Consider the following 22629-nt stretch of genomic DNA (forward strand, 5'->3'; position numbering starts at 1 on the left):
ATGTTATGGAATATTAAAAATATGTCTTCAACTACATGAAATTTCAAAAAATAACAAATTAAAAAACACTACATGAAGCTCTTTTTGCGTTTGTTTATAAATAAGACAAAACAATCAAGAAGAAATTATATTAACGTTTTATAAAATTTGAGAAAAAATAAATAACTCATTGTATTATTGAAGATAATTTAAGTACTATATTTCTTAATTTGGTGGAAAAAAATCATTTGTGGATACTCATATATATGAAATTTCTAGTCGACTAATAAAATGCACAATTAGTTCACACGATGAATATAACTCCAAAGGCAGGGATGAGTAATCACCGAAGCTGTGGTAGTAAACTTACTCTTTTAATTTGTTTTATCAGGTGTTTGAGAGAGAGATCCTCCTATTCTGATTGAAGTATCCATAATCCTTTTATTTTCTTTAGATGCACTTATTGCTTATTGCATTCAGGCTTGATTCTCTTGTGGCGTTTATCAAACTTATCAGAGTTGTTGTGGATAGTTAAGAAGTAAATAATCCTCTAGTTAATTTTCCGTTTAGTCTTTCCCCAAAGCTGTTTACTGAAGCCGAGAATGAAATAGCTTCAAGCTTGGCACTAATGGAACTCTTCCTCCTCCATTTCCTCTCCTTCCCCTTCTCCAACCTCTTGGAGGGAGTTTTATGCTCTGGGATTTTATGCTCTGGGATTTCGCTCCATTTCCCCATTCTTCTGCGAATTTCTTCGTCAGCCACATATTTCCCTCCAACGTCGAGGCTGGTGAGGTTTAGTCCGCCTTGACAGAACCAGTGGATGGAGAAGAGCGATATGCGGTCGTTGGTCGTTTTTGCAACGACAGCTTTGGTGAATGCGCTAGTCCTACCGCACCGAGAATGAAATAGCTTCTGGGCATGACGAGACGAGGATCGAGATCCCTCGGTATTTTGACGCTCTCGGCGTCCCATATATTGAGATATATCATCAATTTTGACGCTCTCGGCGTTCCACATATTGAGATATATCATCAATTTTGCAATATTTTGCAAATAGTAAGATCTAAACCATCAATATTTCTATAATGAGTATATTAAATATGATTATAATCTTAATTCTTAAAGTATTCAAGCATGTGAAGTCGTGTGCTTTTGTTTTTTGTTTTTAAATCGTATTGAGCCAGAAAGATTCGAATCGTCAAAAGAGTCATCAAACTAACAACACATGATATATATCTATCCCGGGCGGCCAGTATTACTCTCGTACGCTGAAATTATAAACTATATGAATACATGTCATGAGATTCGTACGTATATCCGCGAACTTTAGTTCTTGGGCTTCGTATATCTCAATTTAACACTTGAGTTTAAGGTTCCATTTCCATACAAGGTTGATCATGAGTATAACAAATAAGGTACGCGGTAGATCCTTGGCAGATATGTGCATCTATGCCAAACAAACTATGTGATTCTTCGAATATCTAAAAATATATTTACATTTCTTTTTTATTAGCAATTTTTAACCCAAGTTTTTTTGAAAATCGGATAACTTTATTCTATAATAATTAAGCATTTATGCAAAAAGGAAATTGCTCGTCCAATGATCTCCATTTCGATTGTTTTCTTACTGATTTTAACTCTTAGTTTTGTCTTGCAATCTTGTGAAGCTTGAAAGGTTCTAGTGCCTTACAATACAAGCAAGGGTTTGTTTCTTCGTGCCCTACCCAGGGGCAATCTACTACCCACCCTCGGGTCCAATTAAGCGGCAAGGGTCACACAGCTCCCCCGGATGATTCCGATCAGCACATGGTACCAGTTAACCCGCAGCCAGAGATTTACCGTCGACTTGGATCATCCGTTTTATCGTTAATTATCTGATGTATCGTTAATTATCTAAAACCAAATTCTCTGATGTATCGTTAATTATCTAAAACATTTTGTGTTTATGTTTTCACTAGAAGCTATCAATAATAGAGAAGAAGAAGTATGAAAAGTAAGATTTAAAAGCATATATATATATATATATAATTGTATGCGCCATAGATAAAATTTTCCTATAAACAGTTAAACACACAAAACTCCAACAACAAAAAGCAGTCATAGTAATGAACCACACTGATAATGAGCCATAGAAAATAAGTGTTCATCGACTATGCACTATGAAGAAAATAGCACTTTCTTAAGTTTTCTTGTCTCTTAGGGAACATCTCAATCATGAACTTTTTTTCTTTTTTCTTTTTTGTTAAAGATCTCAATTAAGAAGATAGATGTTGAACATATATCTTTAACTGAATATAATGGCAAACAAATTGGTTTAGTATTTTTACATTTTGTAGTGGTGAAAGTAAAAAAGAAGAAATATTGTTCTTTTTTCTTAATGATGTTTCGTGTATAAAATTTAATTCTGCTAATTTTATTATAATGCTAAATAATATGCTGCATTCTAATATGAGACGATGTTATATATCTTTTGCACGAATATTTACTAATAAGATAGTGATGACAAGCATGTAACCTGAGTTTTTGTCTAGTCTTCTTGGAGTTACAAGGGCACAATGCTGTTACAAATATTTTTAAAAATCACTATTAGAAATTCCACATTGAAGGTTGGACAATGTGTGGATCGGGGGTTATGATACCACATTATTTAGTAATTTGAGTTGTCTCTTTCCATTCATTGATTATACAATATATACAAGGTAGGTGAATTATACATATTCTCTTGCCTATCAAATTGATACAATATCCACATAAAAAATTGGACAAAGATCATGATAGTATATAAGAGTGTTCTCCAAAAAATATAAATACAAGTAAATAAAGTGAATAATACATATTTCCTTGTCTATCAAACACAAATGAACGCATATAAATGCAAATTATGAATTGATCCATAAATTACAATCACAATCACTGTATTAATATATACGAACTACTCACCAATTTAGTTCATATGTACCTAACTCAAATAAATTACCATTGACCTCGGCCATCTCCGTTCTCTATATATAGATCCACTCTATGATCAAGTATATTCATTCACACAAAAGCACAACCAAATACAAAAAAAAAAAACACCCAAAACTTTTCTCGCTTCATAACTAATTAATATTTAGTATTATAAAATAAAAGCAATAACAGGAAATGGCTCGTCCAAGAATCTCCATTTCGATTGTTTTCTTACTGATTCTGACTCTTAGTTTCGTCTTGCAATCTTGTGAAGCTAGAAAGGTTCTAGTGCCTTACAATACAAGCAAGGGTTTGTTTCTTAGTGCCCTACCCAAGGGAAATGTACCACCCTCGGGTCCAAGCGGCAAGGGTCACACAGCTCCCCCGGATGATTCCGATCAGCACATGGTACCAGTTAACCCGCCGGAGATTTACGGCCGTCGACTTGGATCATCCCCTAGCCCGGGCGTGGGTCATTAGCCACATTAATTAATTCTCAAGTTTACACTTCATATATGTAGTTGATTTCTTTTCATAATATTAATAATGTATATCATATATCTTATATGCGTCTTATAATTACGAAGAATGATTGATCTGTCTGCTTCATATATGATATGGTATATGTAGATCGTGTTTGTGTGTTATGCGTAATTGAGTGATAATAAATCAGTATTCTAGACTTTTATTTGTCCTTTCCTTTCAAATTAAATATGTATGTGTTATGGAATATTAGAAATATGTTTGCAACTACATGAATTTCACAAAAAAAAAAAAAAAAAAAAAACACTACATGATGCTCTTTTTGCGTTTGATTATAAATAACACAAAAACAATCAACAAGAAATTACATTAATGTTTCAGGAAATTTGAGCAAAAAATAAATAACTCATTGTATAATTTACCATAATGTATTTACAAGTACTATATTTCTTAATTTGGTGAAACAAATCATTTGTGGATAAGCATAATATATAAAATTTTAGGGTAGACAAATAAGTTCCACAATTAGTTCACACGGTGAATAAACTCTATGAAATTAAAGGGACAAAATATTTACATCATATACAAGATTTTGACACACTATATATAACATGAACATATGCGCACTACACGAGACAATGTAAATACTAGGTTGCGTATGTAAATTATATTCTTCATGGAAAAAGCTACATTTATAAGCCTATATACGGCTATAACTTAATTAGAAAGTAAAAAATTATTCAAAAGCTTACTTTGGCACCTTTGTAGCAAAAGCTGATGCTTTGACATTTTGTCTGTTTACGTAATAAGAGACGTCTTCCTCTGTCCCGTTGACGTTTTTGTATTATGATATCGCAATAGATTCAGGGTTTAAAACGAAAGAGAAGTAGAAAAACATGGTAAAAGTGAAAATAGACATGCAATAATATAAGGAACACCATTATTGCTCATCTCCGGGATTATACTATTTAGGGACTAACTTTTTTGTCGTGAAGACCTTCTCTCACTTTCCTTTTTTGTATTTTCTTAAGAAGTTTAACTAACCAACTAATAAGATGGAGCCGCTTATCACACATTCAATGCATGTGATATCTTTAAGTCGTGGTTCTTCTTCTTCTTTTTTTGTCAACTGTTAATAAATAATTAATATAGTTATTTTAAGTAGTTTTCCCCTTTCATTTTCAAAATAGGTAAACCTATACAGTATATGTATAGTCAAAACTCAAAACCCTCGATCCTTCGATACTGGGATTAAAAGTTGAGGTATTCTATCAACAACAAAAATCCAAGCTAGTCCTATGACTTTCATATGTAAAATCATGTCAGATGAATGTGCCATCAGATTTTATTCATAAATTCTGAATTTGACTTGATTCCCAAACTAGTAGGTTTATAATAAGATTATATGACACGCTACTGTTATATCAAAGGTAGAATTAGGCTATTTTCTGAGATAAATGTGGTTTTCAGATTCCAAATCTTGGAAACTGTTGAAAAGACATTTATAACGTGTTGTATTCGTAAACCCAAAGCTAAAGTTTTAATAGTTCAACGAGTCATTATCATACATTAGTCTACATACATAAATCTTGGTAAATTTGCATTATTATAGATTTGTTAGCAACTTGTAAACCACGTTAATTTCATTATCAGCATGTGAATCGTACCAATGTGACTGTTATTATTTTATAACATCGTCGGTGCGTCGTCTTAGAACAAAACCCATTCTTTTCACTTCACATTCTTTGATAATAATGTATAAAAGTTTACTTCACTTAAATTAAGACATCTGCCATCTTTATTTGACATGACGACAATATAAAATAATCATACTGTCTGGAAGATTTCTTTTTCTTTTCTGAAATATACAACATAATTAACAGTAACACGATAAATACTAGGTTATGTATAATGTATATAAGTATTAATTTGTATAAACATATATAACACTTAGTCCACTATATCACAGTCCTGTTGACCGACTGATATTATTATCTACCAAGGTGAAAACCAGTTATGTATCCTTCATTTTATTATACCTGTCGACTGTCGTTATAAGGAAAAAAGACTCCAAAATATTGAGCAGTATTAAAATAAAGCACTAAAATAAGTCAGTTACATATTACTGTTATAGATGATTTCTTTTATATAATAAGTGTAAATTTACTATCTTCAAGCCCATTATAAATTCACTACCCTCTACCAAATATATTTCTAAAGTTGTCGTATACATTTTTTTTAGAAATCTTGACTAATAGTCTAGTATGATTCATATAGGTACGGGCCTTACGGCCCATAGTCCTCAAACTGAAAGCCCAATAATACAAACAAAAAATGGCGTATGAGAGCATGTATACAAAACTCAAATGGCGCGTCGTCTTGAGATATATTATTATATAAAATAACTATTTGGGATTCATATATGAAATGGGAAGTTTTTCTAGCAAACATTCTCCAAAATTTGCCTTTGAGATGATATGTTATCTGCTGTTTGTAGTATGAATGATTCTGTAAAATATTATAGAGTTACGTATGATCTTATCTTTAACCATAAATAGTTATAAGATTGATGAAATTCCAACAACTACTACAACCACACCTTTGTGGCTCACGAGTATCTCACTTCGAACAGACCAAACATTATGGAGAGTAAAAAAGAAGAAGAAAAAGAGAAACCTTGTGATTCACGAGATAACGCAAACATCATTATTGTCTATTTTCATACAAAAAATATCTCTCGTTTTCTAGTTTATGTGTCTACAAATCTTGCAGACTTAAATCTCTCTCTCTCTCTCTCTATTCTCTATCCCTGCCTCTGCTCTGTATTCTCTGCTTTGTAGATTTTGTTATGTTCGTTTGTTGTTATCTTCTACGAAGGAATATACAAATAATGGGTTGTTCTAGCTCGAGAACCATTGTAGAGGGTACTCTCTTTCTCATGTGATCTAATGTTTTCTTCTTCATGAATGTTCTTAGTTAATTTCTAGGGTTTCGTTCTTTCACCCTCTCTCGGCGAACAGATGGAAATTGTAGATTTCTTTCTTGTAGATTCACATTCAACCACAACTGACGTGCTATGTGGTTCGATTGTGTTTTGTAGGGAAAAAGGAAAAGATTCGAAGACCAAAAACATGGAAACATCCTCAACCGATATCAAGAGCTGAGCTCACGCAGATGCGAGAGGAGTTCTGGGACACAGCTCCTCACTATGGAGGCAAAAAAGGTGGAAATCACATTTACTGAAACAAGTTAATTCATTAGTCATGTCAAAAATAGTTTCTTTTTTATATATCAATGTGTATATACATATGTAAAACAGAGATATGGGATGCGTTACGAGCTGCAGCAGAAGAGGAAGATTTATCGCTTGCGCAAACCATAATTGAGAGTGCCGGTGTGATTGTTCAGAACACTGACCTCACCATTTGTTACGACGAGAAAGGTAAAAAAAAATATATAAAAAAAACACTTTTACTACTTTCCACAACTAGTAAAAGCAGTAGTGTTGAGATGATAGCTTTTGCAGGTTCCAAGTACGAACTGCCTAAATACGTTCTCAGGGATCCTTCAAACTTGATCCGAACCAAATAGAGAGATTCAAGAGAAGTAACAAGTAAGAACGACAAAAAAGCTCGCTTTGTGTATGTATTTCTAAGGAATCATGTGTGTTTAACTTTAAATCAGCTACGTTTTTTTCTTGTTTGGGATATTGCCATCTATCTGTGACTCTGCGTTACTTAGGTATGTGAAAAATCTGCGAGGCTTGAAATGGATTACAAAGGTCCATAAATTTCTTTATAACCTTTTCCAATAGAGAAGAACCTTTAACTTGATCAATAAAAATCTACCTACGCTCATAGTAATTGTAATTTACTTATCTATCTTGTTGCTCAAGATTCCGACTTTTTTTTTCATTATTGTAATTTAATATGGAGAATCATAAAGATTAAAGAATTTTATAGATTTCGCAGATATGAATTTCGGCACTTAATAAAGAGATAAACCATAATGTTAAAACAAAGATAACAGATCATTTCATAATTACATGATTTGGTTAACCAAAAGAGATAATTGTGGGGTGAACCGGAAGGTAACTGGGTCCGGTTCCCATAAAGGACCAGACAAGTTTCAATACCGGAAACTAAAACGTAGCTTCTACAGCCGGAGTTATATATAAGTCACGGTTAAGGTTATTTACCAATGTGAGTCAGAATCCGATTGATCAGAACTTCTTTCTTTCCGCCGACGGGAAGACTGTTGGCAGTCAGATATGTCTTCAGTTCGACAACAGTCAAGTCCTTCAGCTAAACAAAGAAAACAGAGCATTGAAGATGATTAGTTGAGATAGAGAGATCTAAAAAGCAATGAAACAAAATGATTATCATTAAGCAGAGAATCTAAATCAGTTTATAGATCACCTTTCCCGTTTTTGCAAGCTCTATATAGTCATATTTTACGTCATCTGCGTTACCGGCTTTGCGCTTTCTTGATTTATCCTTTGCCCCTGAGTCACTTTCTTCATCAGGGTCATCGCCGTATATCGACTGCTTAAATTGTTCTATCGCTTTTACAACTGCAGGTCTACAAGACAAAACAGCTCATAAGATCGTTTGCTAGAGGAATGTCGAAACAGAGAATTTGAAAAGTTTGTTGAAAACCTATTCATTCCTTCTTCGTCAGGAAGTGTTTCATCTCTGGTTTCACGAAGCTCGTTTTCATCCAGTGCAATGGCTTGTAAGATCGCATAGTGTCTCTGCAAAGCTGAAACAAAGAGGGACGTCAATTTCTATATATGAACGGTTTCCAGATCAGCAGCTCAGCAAGTATTAGGAACAACACTAATAGTGTGTTGGACATACCGGGATTAGCAAATTGGCAAACCGAAAAGTCTTTCAACTCTAGACGTCGCATTAGAGCTGATGCCTTTTTAAGCTGATCATCTGATGGGCGTGGAGCAGCTACACCAGGTTTTGAATGCAACTGCCAAATATCCCACCAATTAGTCAAAATTTAACATACATGAATAATGTTGGAACCAAGTAACTTTTCAAAATAAATAAAAAAGCTCATGCCTCTTCTACATCTCTAATATCATTAGCATATGGAAGATATATCATGTTCATCCCTGGTGGCTCCACTTGACCACCATCACTCTCGATTTCCTCCTGTTTGGGTTTAAGAAAAAGACATTGAGTTAGATTGTTTAACAAAGCACAAATCAAAAAGGAATGAAGTTTCAAGATGAAATATATGTATGTGGACGAAAGGCCTTTATAGTAGTTCTCTCACCTGAGCAACAAGCGCAACCAATCTCGGAGGTGTAGTGCCACCATAAAATGCAACAGCAAAACTGCAGCACAAGAGGATGCAGTTATTATTGGTTAGTATATCACAGCAAGTGCTAGAGTGTAATAGTCTGTCTAATATCTAGACGTTATATTCAACTTCGAGTTCATAGGAGTATATCCAATGTGCATACCGTTGAAGCTGTATCATGGATCTATGCAAGGCAATGAATGCACGAGTGCTCCCTATAACTTCCTGCATCATTAGCTCTCAAAAATAAGAGTTTCCATGATATACAACTTTTGACGGAAAAACTAAGAGAACTTGCTTCAGAACTTCTCAGCAAATTTTTTATCTCTGTAACTTATAATGATAAAGTCTGGTAAGTATCTGAAGCTCCCTACTGATCATAGGACACCATTTGATGAACGAAAAGTGCATAAAAAGAACTGAAATTAATGTTGGTAGAAACAACAAAGGAAATAAACATGATATAGCTATATAGGGTCCTGAAGCTCTATAACTAAGAGAACGACCAAATTTGGATAAACAGTTTCAGCATCAAAGTGAAATTCTTTTTCTTTTCTAAGTGCCAAAATAATGAACAACTACAAGAATATTAGCAACAGCCATCAGATAAATGAGATGCGGCTAACCTTATCACTTGGATAGAGAAATGTAGAAGGCTTCAAATTGTGATAATCTTTGAGGCAATTAAGTGGCTTGAAACCCAGCAATCTTAAGTGTCCAGTTGAGATTCTTTTCACTTGGGATAGTTCTTCCACTGTAAACATGACATTCTGACTAGAAAGGAGAACAAACAAAAATTAAGCCACCTTCTGGTGGGGGCTTAAGTAGATATTAGATTGCCAAGAGATTCACATTTCCTGTATTTTAATTTGCTCGCATAGTTTCTTCCTTGAATTTATTTTTGTAATGATATTGAAATGTAGACATAACTAACAGAAAACGACCACTGCTACTATGCTTACAGGAAACCAGAAACAAAACAGGGTGCTATTCAGAGGCTTACTTTTTGTAAGGCTGAATCCGTTGTATAGGACCTTGCATTATGGCTCCAGTGTCCGTACAGATATATGATCTTTCGACCTGCAGACAAGCCCGCACATGGTGCTTAAAACCCAGACTATACACCAAGGAAAGATGGATCTTTTAAAAACCAAAACATAGATATCAAAGACAACTCTTGATTTATGATATTAAAAAAGTGGACAGTGTTGATCTGAAAACAAAGGTGTTCACTTGTAATAAAAGCCAGAACAACAGAAGACAAGTAAATGCACATACTTTTAATTCACTTGAAGGAGCTTGTCTGTTAGATTACCTTTACAGGAAGATTAGTAGTAGAGTCAAGCCAGGTTATGCTGCCAGGAATAGCCGGACGAAGTAAAGCATAACCATTCAATTCAATAGACAAGCCATCACAGATCACAAACGTAATTCTTTTTGCTATTCTCTTGGCAAGTACACGCTTCTTCAGTTGGTCCTTCATGTCCTCTAATCTGAAATACATACATTTCAGCAAAAAAGGTACAACAAACTGCGTGAATCCTATAAAGCCAAATTCATATTAAAGAGAAATTACAAACTGGGTGTTTTTAAAAGTCTTGAAACTTCTCAAAAATCCATCACTGCTCTATCTGGGTGTAGCACTATGAAGCTATAAGCAACGGAATGACAAAGACATAAAAGGAATTTCACCAGACAAATAAATGAAAGAACATACTTCTGTCCAACCGATGGCATGAACTCTATAAGTTCATCACTGTTTAATCCAATTAAATCCTGGAAATATGTTGACAAAAAATCATGGAAATATAAATTAAAGATAAAAATGCATATAGAAGTCTAGGTGTATAAGGTCAACAGAAGACGTAGATGGTTAAAAGATTAACCTTGTAGAAGAGAGTTATGTTAAATTGCTTATCAGGTTGACTGAGAGGAAGAAGCTCGATTGAGATGCCAAGGTCTCGTGCATCCTTAGGAAATCACCAAAAAGCAATAAAAAGTAAACCCATTAGTCTTTCTACAGTTTGATTACCAAGAAACTAAAAATTTCATTGGTAACTAAACTACCTTAGCTCTCTGCAACGTCGTCCTTGTCATATCCTCTTTTACAGAGATCCTCATATTCCCAAAAGGATCATCTTCATTAGTGAATAGAAACATGCGCTTATCTGCTGTCTTTGAAGATCTAAGTATGTTTTTGTTACAGAATATTACCAACACAGGGATCAGATGGCAGACCAGATTGTAATGCGTATCACAAACGTGGCACCATATCAATAATTGAAATTAGATGGTTACCCTTTGCGCAGTAGTGCTTGTGCAACCCAGAGGGCACTATAAAGGGAATTCTCTCGAGAATCCGAGACGATACCAGTTTGACTGCCAATATCCTTATCAAATGATTCTGCACCCAAAAGATACCGTATACATTTCCCCCTTAGAAATTTTAAGCGTACACACAAACACATACAAGTACGACCGAGCAACAAAGTAAATAACTCTCTTTATGCACACTACTCCACTCAATAATCTTTGATTCATTCTGAGAACTACCATAGAAATCTCAGGCGCTAAAAGCTTGCTCAACCGTTCTATATGTTAATTCTAACATGTAATGCCTTTTCTTACTAAGTGATTGCTAAGAAAGGGATTCGAAACTCTTGTGTTAAAACTTGTATTGATACAAGGGTAATAAGGCACATATAATACCTTCTATGAGATCAAATTCTTTAATCAGCCTTGCAGTCGGACGGTCAATACACTCTCTTTCTGGAACATTAAAGGCATACACACCATTAAGGTCCTGAAGATTCTTCTTTTCACGCTGCAAACAACAACAAGATTGGAAAGAAAAAAAAAGTGGATAGCCAAATACAATGAAGAAAAAGAAAACAATTACAACACATATCATCAAGAAACTTACAGTGTTGAAGAAACAAATTGCAATTTCATCATTTGAACGATTGATAATATGAGACTTGAGTGACTGAGCAATGCAACTAACTGCAATGTGAAAATGACTTTCTTGTTTGTCCTCTTCCTCCTGCCACCATCATATTTTTTTTTGTTTAAAACAGAACATTTTGAGAAATTTTTCAGCGTACCCCAACAAAATTTTCAAATAATCAAACATAAAAATTTGAATTTTCTTAGGTATACTCACAGAGTGGGAAGTAGAACTGAACATTTTGGGAGAGGCATCGATTAGATAGACTACAAATTCTTTGGAAGCCTCTTTTTCCTGTGACACGAAACATACAAACACACTCAATAAGCAAATCCAAATTAGGGTTTCTTGTTTTATTTTTTTTGCTTTGACTTGTAAAAAAAAAACTCAGAAGAAGAAGAAGAAGAAGAAGAACATGTGAAAACCTGAAAGAAGTCGTTTTCTGGGTCTTCGTCTTCATCTCTGAAAACATCATCTGGATCCAATTCCATCTCCTAACAAGGGATCAATGAACAGACAGCGATACAGCGACTGAGTCAGTGACTAACGATGGCTCCTCCTCCGCAAAACCGCGATTATTTGTCAGAATGGTTTTAGCAGAGAACAATTTTACCTGAGTGAACCTTATTATTGGGCTACGATGTGAAGCTTTTTTAATGGGCTGCGGATGTAAACCTTTTTGGAATTGGCCCAAAACAAACATAGATTAAAACTACATTAAATAAAATTATTGATGATGATGATATAGAGAAATTAATTAAATATTTCATCTTCATATACAGAAACTAAACTGACATGTGTAAAAATTATGTCATTGTTGGAAATAATATGATCAGTACGACAGTACGACAAAACTTTATAGATAAAAACGGACATTTGTAATTGACATGTGATGAGCTATTATAGATAAAAACTGACATATCTTTTTTGGGATTATCTTATTTTTCCTTTTATAGATAAAAACTGACATGTGATGAGCTATTAATTGTTTGAAATGTGAGTATGTATGAGAACATAAATAAACTGATATATTGATTGATGCCAGATGGTTTAAAGAAGCTCCAATTTTTTGGGGTAAAAAAAACTATACTAATATATAGGTATACATCTGTTAATGAGTCAGTGGCTGAAAATATAGATTTTTAATTAAAATTCAGTATTTCTCTACTAAATTATTACCAAATAAGATGGTATAGATTCATAATGTAACATAATCTATAGAAAATCAATTTAAGTCTGGAATTTCTTAAATTTTATCCATTACAATAGGTATAATTTTATCCCAATGTGGCTAAGATATTAGTGAAAACCAAAAGCAAAAAAAGATATATGTGTACATATTAGATTTCATAAATCTTGTGGAAAAGGATTAGTAAGATAAAAAAAAAGATTGAAGGGTAATTAGTATAATCTAATGACATGTATACAAGGAAAAGATTAGATCACATAATTAGAGGGGGATATAGTCCACCAAAAAGTTGAATCTTAGACTTCCTATAAATTTGGAGGAAGACAAGAACAATATTCTCACAGTCTCCATCTCATTCTTGACAATTTTCTGGTAATCAAAAATACTTACATTGCTTGTCAACCAGTACTAAATCCAGCTATATCAGCTTTTCATCAAACAAATAAGTGATGACCATATCACCTCTTATCAAACAAAAAGTGTTTATAGTTTTTTTTTTGTTTTTTTTTTAAACAAAATTTATAATTATCATATAGAGTTTTTTATATTTTTAACTTCTTTTCGTCAGGATTCAATAAATCATATTTATATGTACATTAAAAGTTGTCTTTTATTTTTACAATCTGATTTCCACACTGGTTTTGTTTTTATATATATATATATATATATATATATATTTTGCAGAAAAAACAATGAAAACATAATAAGTTACTCCATTAATTAAAGGAAATTTTGTTACCTTTTTTTTTTTTTGTTAAAAGTGGTTCTTGTTATCTTTCTGGCGCCCTTACATGATATTTAATTACTCGACTTATTTACAAATCCTGACTTTGTTTGGAAACCCAAACTGTGCAGATCGTTGATTAGTTTTTTTTTTTTTGGGTAGAAGATCGTTGATTAGTTTGACAAGTGCTTGATCACTAAGTTTGAAAGAAAATGATGACTAATGATGGTGCATGTGGTCAAAGGCAAAGACTGCTTGTGGTTGCTAACCGGCTTCCCGTTTCTGCAAAGAAAACCGGGGAAAATTGGTCTTTGAAAATGAGTCCTGGTGGTTTAGTCAGTGGTCTTCTAGGTAAGCCATGAGACATATATATATTGGATACCTAAAATCACAATAACAATTACAATTTTTTTATTGGTGGGATCTTGAAGGTGTAACTGCTCAATTGGATACCAAATGGGTTGGATGGCCTGGAGTTGATGTGAATAATGAAGTTGAGAAAGCTGCACTCTCTAAATCGCTAGCTGAAGTGGTACGAATTTTTTTTCTAAATTGAAATATTAGCGATTACGAATCTTACGTTTTTTAAAATATATATATTAAAACGCGTATAGTCTCCTCGTTTAAGAGTTATAGATCACCCATCTCAATTTTATTACTTTTGAAATATTAAATATTTTTCATGTTACAAGAGTCTAATTTGAAATAAATATCAATCATGCATCGATGAAAACTCACAAATATTTTACAAAATATGATGTTTAATTACTCTGTTTTTTGTTCTTTCTGTTTTGCAGAAGTGCATCCCTGTGTTCCTTGATGAAGTTTTTGATCAATACTACAATGGTTATTGCAATGGTATTCTGTGGCCAATCCTTCATCACATGGAACTTCCACAAGAAGATCCTCATGACACAAACAAAACTTTTCAAACACAATATGATGCATACAAGAAAGCAAACCGAATGTTTCTTGATGTCATAGTTGAGAACTATGAAGAAGGAGATATTGTTTGGTGCCATGATTATCATCTCATGTTTCTTCCCAAATATCTCAAAGAATACAACAACAACATCAAAGTTGGATGGTTTCTCCATTCCCCATTTCCTTCCTCAGAGGTCTACAAAACCTTGCCATCGCGATCAGAGCTTCTTCGTTCCATTCTTAGAGCTGATCTACTTGGGTAAAATTCAAACTCTTAACAAACTCGTATATGGTTAGGAATCATTTGATTTGAGTCAGAAGAGTTTACAATTTTTCTATATGGTTTTTTTTAGGTTCCACACATATGATTTTGCAGGACATTTCAAAAGTACATGTACTCGAATTCTTGGAGTTGAAGCAACACATGAAGGAGTTGTGGATCAAGGCAGAGTCACTCGAGTAGCTGTTGTATGACTTCATATTCAAATCTTTAACATCTTAATCATACTTAGTTTCTCCAAAACTTAAATCAGTACATCATAACAATATATATCTTCTATTTATGTTTTCTTTTGGTATTTTCAGTTCCCCATTGGAATAGATCCGGATCGGTTTATAAGAACATGTAAGCTCCCTGAAGCCACACAACAAATTAATGAGCTTAAAGAGAGGTTTGCTGGCAAGAAGGTAAAAATTTGTTTCTAACTTTTTTTAGTTTGATGCTTAGTTAAAAAGAAGAGATCATTACATAATACATTTTGGTGTTGTCAGGTGATATTAGGAGTTGATCGTCTTGACCCCATCAAAGGGATTCCAAAAAAGTATCTTGCATTTGAGAAATTTCTTGAAGAAAATCCGAATTGGCGCCATAAAGTAGTGCTAGTGCAAATTGCTGTGCCAACAAGAAATGATGTCCCTGAATGTAAAAACATTTACATTCTATTATGCTTCTTGACTTATATAACATTGATCATCAATTTTATGAGATTATGTTTTATGTACAGACCGAAAGCTCAAAGACCAAGTTCATGGACTGGTAGGACGCATCAATGGTCGATTTGGTTCTGTCTCTTCTCTTCCAATTCATCATCTGGTTTGTTTGCTTTCTCTATCTGTAACTCATGTTGTCATAATTTATATGCATTTTTTACAGTTTCTTGATAAAGTTCTCTCTTATATTCTCTGTTATATATAGGATTGTTCTGTTGACTTCAGTTACTTGTGTGCACTGTACGCGATTGCAGGTAATTAATTAATCTCCTTCACTATATGTGGTGATCATTCTTGATATGGTTATAGTCCTTTTTAGAGATATATATCACTTCTTTGATGAGTTTATTTTCTTTTTTTCTTTAGATGTAATGCTTGTAACATCATTGAGGGATGGAATGAATCTTGTTAGTTTTGAATTTGTTGCTTGTCAAGAGGCCAAAAAAGGAGTTCTTGTTCTCAGTGAGGTAGCAAAAATAATTGCATTTTTTATATTAGCAGTAAATTTACTGATGCTTTAGATTAATTTTTAAAGTAACTGATTCTTTGCATATAATCTATACAGTCTGCAGGTGCTGCACAGTCTCTTGGTGCTGGAGCCCTTCTTGTGAACCCTTGGAATGTTACAGAAGTTTCTTCTGCCATTAAAGAAGCCTTAATTATGCCAGCTGAAGAAAGGGAAAAAAGATATAGAGTAAATTTTCAGTATGTGTATATTCATTCTGCTAAAAAATGGGGAGATGATTTCATGAGGTAATCGAAAGAGTAGAAGAAGAAACCATAACTTTTCTTGAAAACAGTAACTCTTATGCCAAGTTTTTGGTCATCTCTATGCAGTGTACTCGATGACACTATGGCTGAATCCGAGATGCAACTTAGGAAAATCCCACATGAACTTCCACAGCAAGATATGATTCAACGATATTCGCAGTCTAACAATAGACTGATAATCTTGGTAATTATAAGCTAGCTTGGGATATTTTCTTACTCTTTTAAAGAGTTTCATGGTTTTGTTGTTTACTTGGCTTTAATTAATAAACTGTAAAATATGTTTTCAGGGTTTTAATGGAACACTCACTGCGCCAATGAGTAGCCAAACTAAGGAAATGGATCTTAAACTAAACTCAGAGCTAAAAGGAACACTGAGAGCATTATGCAATGATCCCAAAACAACAGTAGTTGTATTGAGTAGAAGCGGAAGAGACATATTAGACAAAGTATGATCAATATCTTTCTTATTCTCTTATCTTTGCTTGTTATCACACATTTTTATATTTATTTGTGACTGATGTCGTACTATATACAGAATTTTGGAAAGTATAATATGTGGCTGGCTGCGGAAAATGGAAGGTTCCTAAAGCGTTCTACTGGAGAATGGGTAACAAATATGCCTCAAAACATGAACCTCGATTGGGTTAATGGTGCCAAGGTTAGTAATTTCCTATATATATGATCTTTTAATTTATATCTTTCTTCAAATCTTTTGTGGGTTAATTTTGTTGTGTATTGTAGAATGTTTTTCAGTACTTCACTGATCGGACTCCAAGATCGTTCTTTGAAGCAAGCGAGACTTCGCTTGTATGGAATTACGAACACGCAGGTGAGCTATAATAGTTTATTGTTGGGATTTATTTTTCCAGCTTGCAAGATAACTTTTTGTTAAATTTTTCCATTTTTTTTAATAACTATTTTTGTAAGATGTTGAATTCGGGAGAGCACAAGCAAGAGACATGTTACAATACTTATGTGGAGGACCAATCTCTAATGCATCAGTTGATGTTGTTCGAGGAAACCATTCTGTTGAAGTCCATGCCATTGGTGAGACTAAGGTAAATAAATGCTTCTCGTTTTTTTTTTTTTTTTTTTTTTTTTTTTTGGAGATATTCCGATATATATGAGCTACACTATTATGCAACATTCGAAATATCAATTTGATTTTATAAGTTGTTCTTTCTTTGTTTCTTAGGGGACAGTAATTGGTCGTGTTTTGGGAGAAATAGTGCATAGAAAATCTATGACTACACCGTTTGATTTTGTCTTTTGCAGTGGTTACTTCTTGGAGAAGGTAAAGCTTGTCATACTCTTTATACTACTAATAAGACTTTAGATTATATCCGTCTGGCTTTTTCATACAAATGGGTCGATAAATTTTACAGGACGAAGACATTTACACATTCTTTGAATCAGAAGTCTTGTCGCCCAAGTTATCTCATGAAACTAGGTCCAAGTCTCCATCAAGTAATCATTCCCTAAAGAAGAAAAGGAAGGTTTCGTTGAACGTTCTTGACCTCAAGAAAGAAAATTACTTCTCTGCAGCTATTGGACAAACTCGTACAAAAGCTCGCTACGTCATTCACTCATCTCACGATGTAGTAGATTTGCTCCACAAGCTTGCAGTTGCAGTTCCAACGACAAGATTGACAGACTCATTTTCTGATAGCGAATTATATCGGACTCGCAATGACAACACGAGTTCAAAAAGCTGGATCAATTCTGTCAAAAGAAAGGAATTGGTGAATGGAGACACTGGACAAATCGACATGTAAAAAAAGTACCAGGTCTTGGACTTAAACCGTTTGTAAACCTTAATTACTAAATAAAAATAAAAAACCTTAATTACTAAATAAAAATTAAAAAAACCATAATTACTAGTTTTTTTTTTGTCAAAATTAATTACTATATGTTGTATTAATTTGTAATATTATCAGCAAATAATACATAAAAATCTAGTTTTTTTGCAAAATAAAACAAAAGGTTTACCTATTATAAATCAAAAATACATAACCTTCTAAATGTCGTATATAGAAGGTTATATATTTGGCTAAAGTCTATGTGGCATAGTATTACTGGCCAGTGATTTATGTTTTATAAGATAAATATAAAATTAATGTTTGAAATATAACTTTGACTTATTGGAAAATTAAAAAAAAAAAAAAAAAACTAAACACGTTTTATGGAGAATTTAAGGTAAATGTTCTCTTTTTTTCTTTTTCCTTTTTCTTTAAATCCCCACTTTTCCTTTTTGTACGCAGAGGTTTAATCCTATAAATATAACGAGAGCAAACTTGTCATCAGATCCTTAATTAGGTTTTAATCGAGAAAGCAAAACTAAAGGAAACTGATACCTAGAATGGATACGGAAGTGAAGCTTCCAAACAAAACTCCGGCAACGGTGCAAATCACAGCCGAACAGATTATAAGCGAGGCTCGAGAAAGGCAAGAAGCTGATGAGATCCGGCCGCCCAAGCAGAAGATTGGTGATTCTATGGTTTCCGAGTACAGACTCCGACGTCGGAAGCAGTTCCAGGACTGGATCGGCGGCGGAACATGTACCATACATGTTTGGATCAAGTATGCGGAGTGGGAAGATTCACAGAATGATTACGCACATGCTCAGAGCGTGTGGGAACGAGCCTTGGGAAGCTTTGACCGGAATTATATGATTTGGTTCAAGTACGCCGAGTTTGAGATGAAGAACAAGTCGTTCAAACACGCGAGAAACGTTTGGGACCGTGCCGTTGAGAACCTCCCTCTCGTGGACCTGCTTTGGTACAACTATATTCACATGGAAGAGATGCTTGGAAATATCGCCGAGGCTAGACAGGTATACGAGCGGTGGATGGTTTGGTCACCCGATCAACAAGCTTGGCTCTCGTTTATTAAATTCGAACTTAAGTATAACGAAATCGAACTTGCACGATCAATCTGCAAAAGATTTGTTCTTTGCCATCCGAAAGTTCCCGCTTACATCCTATACGCTTAGTTCGAGATAGAAGAAGGTGAAACTGCACGTGCAAGGAATGTGTACGAACGCGCCACCAAGAAGTTTGCAGACGATGAAAAACTCTTGTGGCTTATGCTGAATTCGAAGAAGGTTGCAAGGAAGTAGAACGAGCTAGGTCTATCTACAAGTCTCCTCTGGATCGTATTCCTATAGGAAGAACTGAGGATTTGTACAGGAAATATGTTTCGTTTGAGAAACAATATGGGGATAAGGAAGTGATTGAGGACGTCATCGTTGGCAAAAGAAGGTTTCAATATGAAGTTGAAGTAAGAAAGAACCCTCTGAACTACGATTCATGGTTCGATTACCTTAGGCTAGAAGAGAGTGTAGGGAACAAAGATAGGATCAGAGAAATCTACGATAGAGCTATTGCTAATGTTCCACCGGCAGAGGAGACTGAAACTGAAGATGTGGAGCGTACGCGAGTTATATACAGAGAATGCCTCAAGCTTATCCCGCACACCAAAGTTTCTTTTGCTAAAATATGGTTGCTCGCTGCACAGTTTGAGATAAGGCAATTGAATCTCACTGGTGCTTGGCGGATACTAGACAATGCGATCGGAAAAGCTCCAAAAGATAAGATATTCAAGAAATACATTGAGATGGAACTCCATCTGGGAAACATAAATAGGTGCAGAAAACTATATCAGGGGTATCTTGAATGGTGTCCTGAGAACTGCTATACTTGGACCAACTTTGCTGAGTTAGAAAGGTCTCTTGCTGAAACAGAGCGAGCCAGAGCTATATTTGAACTTGCAATATCTCAGCCTGCTCTTGACATGCCCGAGGTGTTGTGGAAGGCATACATTGATTTTGAGATATCGCAAGGGGAACTAGAGAGGACACGAGCTTTATATGAGCGACTCTTGGGCCATACAAAGCATTACAAGGTCTGGGTTAGTTTTGCAATGTTTGAAGCGGAACAACAAGAAGATGATGTTACTGACTCCATCAGACATGCCAGAGGGGTTTCGACAGAGCCAACACGTATTACAAGGACTGCACACCGGATTTGAAAGAAGACCGTGCGTCACTATTGGAAGATTGGCTGATCATGGATACGAGCATTGGTAAGCTAGGAGATGTTTGATCTCGTTCAAAAGAAGCTCCCTAGGAAGCTCAAGAAAAGAAAGGCGATCACTAGAGAAGACGGTTCTACAGAGTATGAAGAATACTTGGATTGTGTCTTCCCAGAAGAATCGCAGACTAATAATCTCAAGAATATTGAGGCTGCATATACATGGAAGAAGCAGAAGCTTGCTGCTGTTGCTTCATAATATTCAAGATTTATGGTTTTTCTTTCTTTCTTTCTTGAGTCCTATATTAACAAAACAAAAACGGTTATAGCTGTTGTTGTATTCTTGTCTATTAAAACGTTACCAAATAACTCAGCTATAAGTATTCTTCTCTGATAATAACAACAAATTCAAGCAAGTAACTAAGTTTATACAGACCTTGAAATCCACCGGGTTAGGTATCTAAGGATTTCATTGGTAACCATGTTCACACCATTCCAGCTCCATCATCACGTAATTGTCATTCCAGCTCCACCAGGTATATATATAAGCTCAAGAAGAACGTGCGTCACTATTGGAAGATTGGCTGAGCATGGAGACGAGCTTTGGTAAGCTAGGAGATGTTGATCTCGTTCAAACGAAGCTCAAGAAGAGAAAGGCGATCACTAGAGAAGACGGTTCTACAGAGTGTGAAGAATACGTGGGTCGTCTCTTCCCAGAAGAATGCCAGACTAATAATCTCAAGATTATTGAGGCTGCATGTACATGGAAGAAGCAGAAGCTTGCTGCTGCTACTTCGTAATATTCAAGATTAAAGTTTTTTATTTTTTTTCATGAGTTTATATCAACACAACAAAACGGTAATGTAAATCTCAAAAATTTAAACACTTAAGAATGTTTATTATTTTTGAAATAGTCCAATGGTAGAACACTTAGTTGAGGATCTAAAAATTTAAATTTCAAAAAACTTGTGTATGAGTAGAAGGAAGAATACTTGACACACATTCTAAACAAAACTTATGAAGGTTTTCACTCTATCACCAATAAAAGAACAAACTGTGCAAGACAATGAATATCTTAAGGAAGTGGCTCGAAGGTTTTGGCAACATTGAATATGACAGCAAGCACCACTGCAGTTGTTAAGCTGCAAAGCATTTAGATAAAGTCATTCAACATAAGGCATTTCAAGATTCTAAAAACTCAAGAAAGAACAAACTTGACAAAGTAAAATCAGCTAAAGCACTGAGATTCTAATCAGTTTATAAGTAAACAAAAAGAGCTAGGACTGTGATTATGTAACTGCTTGTGTTCCATCATCTGACAGTTTGCATTGCTTGTGTTCCGTTATCTGACAGTTTCACTCTTACTGACCTGAACTCTAATTCGTAAAGACATCACCTTTAGCACTAAAACAATGTTGGGATTACCTCTGCCCACCTTATTGATGGTTCTAAAAGAAGCTCCTTCTCATTGGTCTCACAGAATTTAACACCTGCAGGAGATTAGACAAAATGTCGTTAACCATTAGCAAATTGAACACAACGGCAAGAGATCACAAGAGTTAAATGGGACAAGGATTTACCGTTAACAGTTGGTGGAAGCGGTCCAAGACTCATGTTTTCGAACTCAATAGATTCTATACAGAACTTCCCAATATAATCTGCAAATATAGGTTGTGCAGAACTCCGGATGATCCCACAAATAGCCTATAGAAAAAAAAAAAAAAAAACCTAATGTTTTAAAACAGGGAGCCAAATTTGATGTAAAGCAAATGAGAACAAGAAGTAGAGAGCACCTTATCGAGGTAGGGCCACATGTATGAGAGAAATCTGTTAAAAACCAGTCCACCTTAATGTAAAACCACCATCAGTGATCGAGCTTTAGATGCTAAAGTCCAACAACATAATCCTTAAAAAAAAAAGAAAGTGACTTACTATTTCATAATCTGGATTCTTAATCCATAATGGAATGTCTGGTAAAAGATCAAGAAGGACACTGATGCTAGTTTCAACAAGTGGCCTCGCAGGTGGATACTGCAATGTGTTAAAAAAAAAAAAAAGACATATTCACAAAACTAAGTAGTTAAATCACTAACCAGCAATCAAAACAGTAAAACCAAATTAAAGATTCAAAATTGATGCAAGCTACACCGAATCTATAAATGTGTATGTCCACCGAATTTATAAATAATAAACTATAATTTTGTTTTAGATTTAACAAATATTTTTTTATCATATAAAATATGTGTTAATATAAATGTTTAACAAATATTATTAATCAAAGATGATAAGAAACTTTTAATCTAAATATCTCTAAAATAATTATAGA

The 22629-nt window shown here is 34.3% G+C and overlaps 4 protein-coding genes and 1 pseudogene across 6 annotated transcripts; 4 read left to right on the top strand and 1 right to left on the bottom strand.

The window, feature by feature from the left end:
* The first annotated feature begins 3034 nt into the window (after positions 1 to 3034).
* Positions 3035 to 3612, top strand: LOC109128847 (precursor of CEP13 pseudogene; annotated as a pseudogene).
* Positions 3613 to 6090: 2478 nt separating this feature from the next.
* LOC104740382 (uncharacterized) lies at positions 6091 to 7212 on the top strand. Its single transcript, XM_010460952.3, has 4 exons — positions 6091 to 6335; positions 6512 to 6634; positions 6731 to 6853; positions 6938 to 7212. Exons 1-4 carry the CDS (start codon positions 6260 to 6262, stop codon positions 7000 to 7002), a joined length of 387 nt encoding a protein of 128 aa, XP_010459254.1. The 5' UTR covers positions 6091 to 6259; the 3' UTR covers positions 7003 to 7212.
* A 171-nt stretch (positions 7213 to 7383) lies between these two features.
* Positions 7384 to 12309, bottom strand: LOC104740383 (ATP-dependent DNA helicase 2 subunit KU70). 2 transcript variants are annotated; one of them, XM_010460953.3, is made up of 18 exons: positions 12100 to 12309; positions 11891 to 11968; positions 11651 to 11770; positions 11437 to 11551; positions 11026 to 11131; positions 10795 to 10912; positions 10614 to 10697; positions 10445 to 10503; positions 10043 to 10220; positions 9731 to 9807; positions 9354 to 9501; positions 8891 to 8952; positions 8701 to 8761; positions 8484 to 8576; positions 8271 to 8391; positions 8070 to 8172; positions 7830 to 7992; positions 7384 to 7715 (listed from the first exon to the last, which is right to left on the bottom strand). In XM_010460953.3, the coding sequence occupies exons 1-18, from the start codon at positions 12163 to 12165 to the stop codon at positions 7602 to 7604; spliced, it is 1866 nt and encodes a 621-aa protein (XP_010459255.1). In that variant the 5' UTR covers positions 12166 to 12309; the 3' UTR covers positions 7384 to 7601. The 2 variants fall into 2 exon arrangements, with proteins under 2 accessions (XP_010459255.1, XP_087339632.1); XM_087483506.1 differs by lacking the exons at positions 10614 to 10697; positions 10795 to 10912; positions 11026 to 11131; ... (2 more) ...; positions 11891 to 11968; positions 12100 to 12309 and adding an exon at positions 10308 to 10358 and having other exon boundaries at positions 10445 to 10500.
* Positions 12310 to 13032: 723 nt separating this feature from the next.
* Positions 13033 to 18254, top strand: LOC104743347 (putative alpha,alpha-trehalose-phosphate synthase [UDP-forming] 2). Of its 2 annotated transcripts, none has more exons than XM_087483507.1 (18): positions 13033 to 13235; positions 13753 to 13938; positions 14019 to 14119; positions 14385 to 14770; positions 14865 to 14979; positions 15097 to 15198; positions 15283 to 15433; positions 15516 to 15604; positions 15707 to 15755; positions 15868 to 15968; positions 16067 to 16254; positions 16339 to 16456; positions 16560 to 16718; positions 16808 to 16930; positions 17014 to 17101; positions 17200 to 17330; positions 17468 to 17566; positions 17658 to 18254. In XM_087483507.1, the coding sequence occupies exons 2-18, from the start codon at positions 13800 to 13802 to the stop codon at positions 18045 to 18047; spliced, it is 2529 nt and encodes an 842-aa protein (XP_087339633.1). In that variant the 5' UTR covers positions 13033 to 13235; positions 13753 to 13799; the 3' UTR covers positions 18048 to 18254. The 2 variants fall into 2 exon arrangements, with proteins under 2 accessions (XP_087339633.1, XP_087339634.1); XM_087483508.1 differs by having other exon boundaries at positions 13201 to 13235; positions 13750 to 13938.
* A 355-nt stretch (positions 18255 to 18609) lies between these two features.
* LOC104740384 (uncharacterized) lies at positions 18610 to 19942 on the top strand. Its single transcript, XM_010460954.2, is given in 3 exon segments — positions 18610 to 19343; positions 19346 to 19744; positions 19747 to 19942. Coding segments are annotated over 3 exon segments (1158 nt in total). The 5' UTR covers positions 18610 to 18631; the 3' UTR covers positions 19794 to 19942.
* Positions 19943 to 22629: the final 2687 nt, after the last annotated feature.

Source organism: Camelina sativa, chromosome 14 (genome assembly GCF_030686135.1).
Source record: "Camelina sativa cultivar CO46 ecotype springtype chromosome 14, ASM3068613v1".
NCBI lineage: Eukaryota > Viridiplantae > Streptophyta > Magnoliopsida > Brassicales > Brassicaceae > Camelina > Camelina sativa.

Coding starts and splice junctions, on each gene's coding strand:
- LOC104740382 (XM_010460952.3), top strand. CDS start 6,260: ATGTTCGTTTGTTGTTATCTTCTACGAAGGAATATACAAATAATGGGT. Junction 6,336..6,511: donor CTCGAGAACCATTGTAGAGG/GTACTCTCTTTC, acceptor TGTGTTTTGTAG/GGAAAAAGGAAAAGATTCGA. Junction 6,854..6,937: donor CATTTGTTACGACGAGAAAG/GTAAAAAAAAAT, acceptor TAGCTTTTGCAG/GTTCCAAGTACGAACTGCCT.
- LOC104740383 (XM_010460953.3), bottom strand. CDS start 12,165: ATGGAATTGGATCCAGATGATGTTTTCAGAGATGAAGACGAAGACCCA. Junction 10,504..10,613: donor ACATAACTCTCTTCTACAAG/GTTAATCTTTTA, acceptor ACATATTTCCAG/GATTTAATTGGATTAAACAG. Junction 8,762..8,890: donor TCCATGATACAGCTTCAACG/GTATGCACATTG, acceptor CTTGTGCTGCAG/TTTTGCTGTTGCATTTTATG.
- LOC104743347 (XM_087483507.1), top strand. CDS start 13,800: ATGATGACTAATGATGGTGCATGTGGTCAAAGGCAAAGACTGCTTGTG. Junction 15,756..15,867: donor TGCACTGTACGCGATTGCAG/GTAATTAATTAA, acceptor TTTTTTCTTTAG/ATGTAATGCTTGTAACATCA. Junction 17,102..17,199: donor ATGGAATTACGAACACGCAG/GTGAGCTATAAT, acceptor TATTTTTGTAAG/ATGTTGAATTCGGGAGAGCA.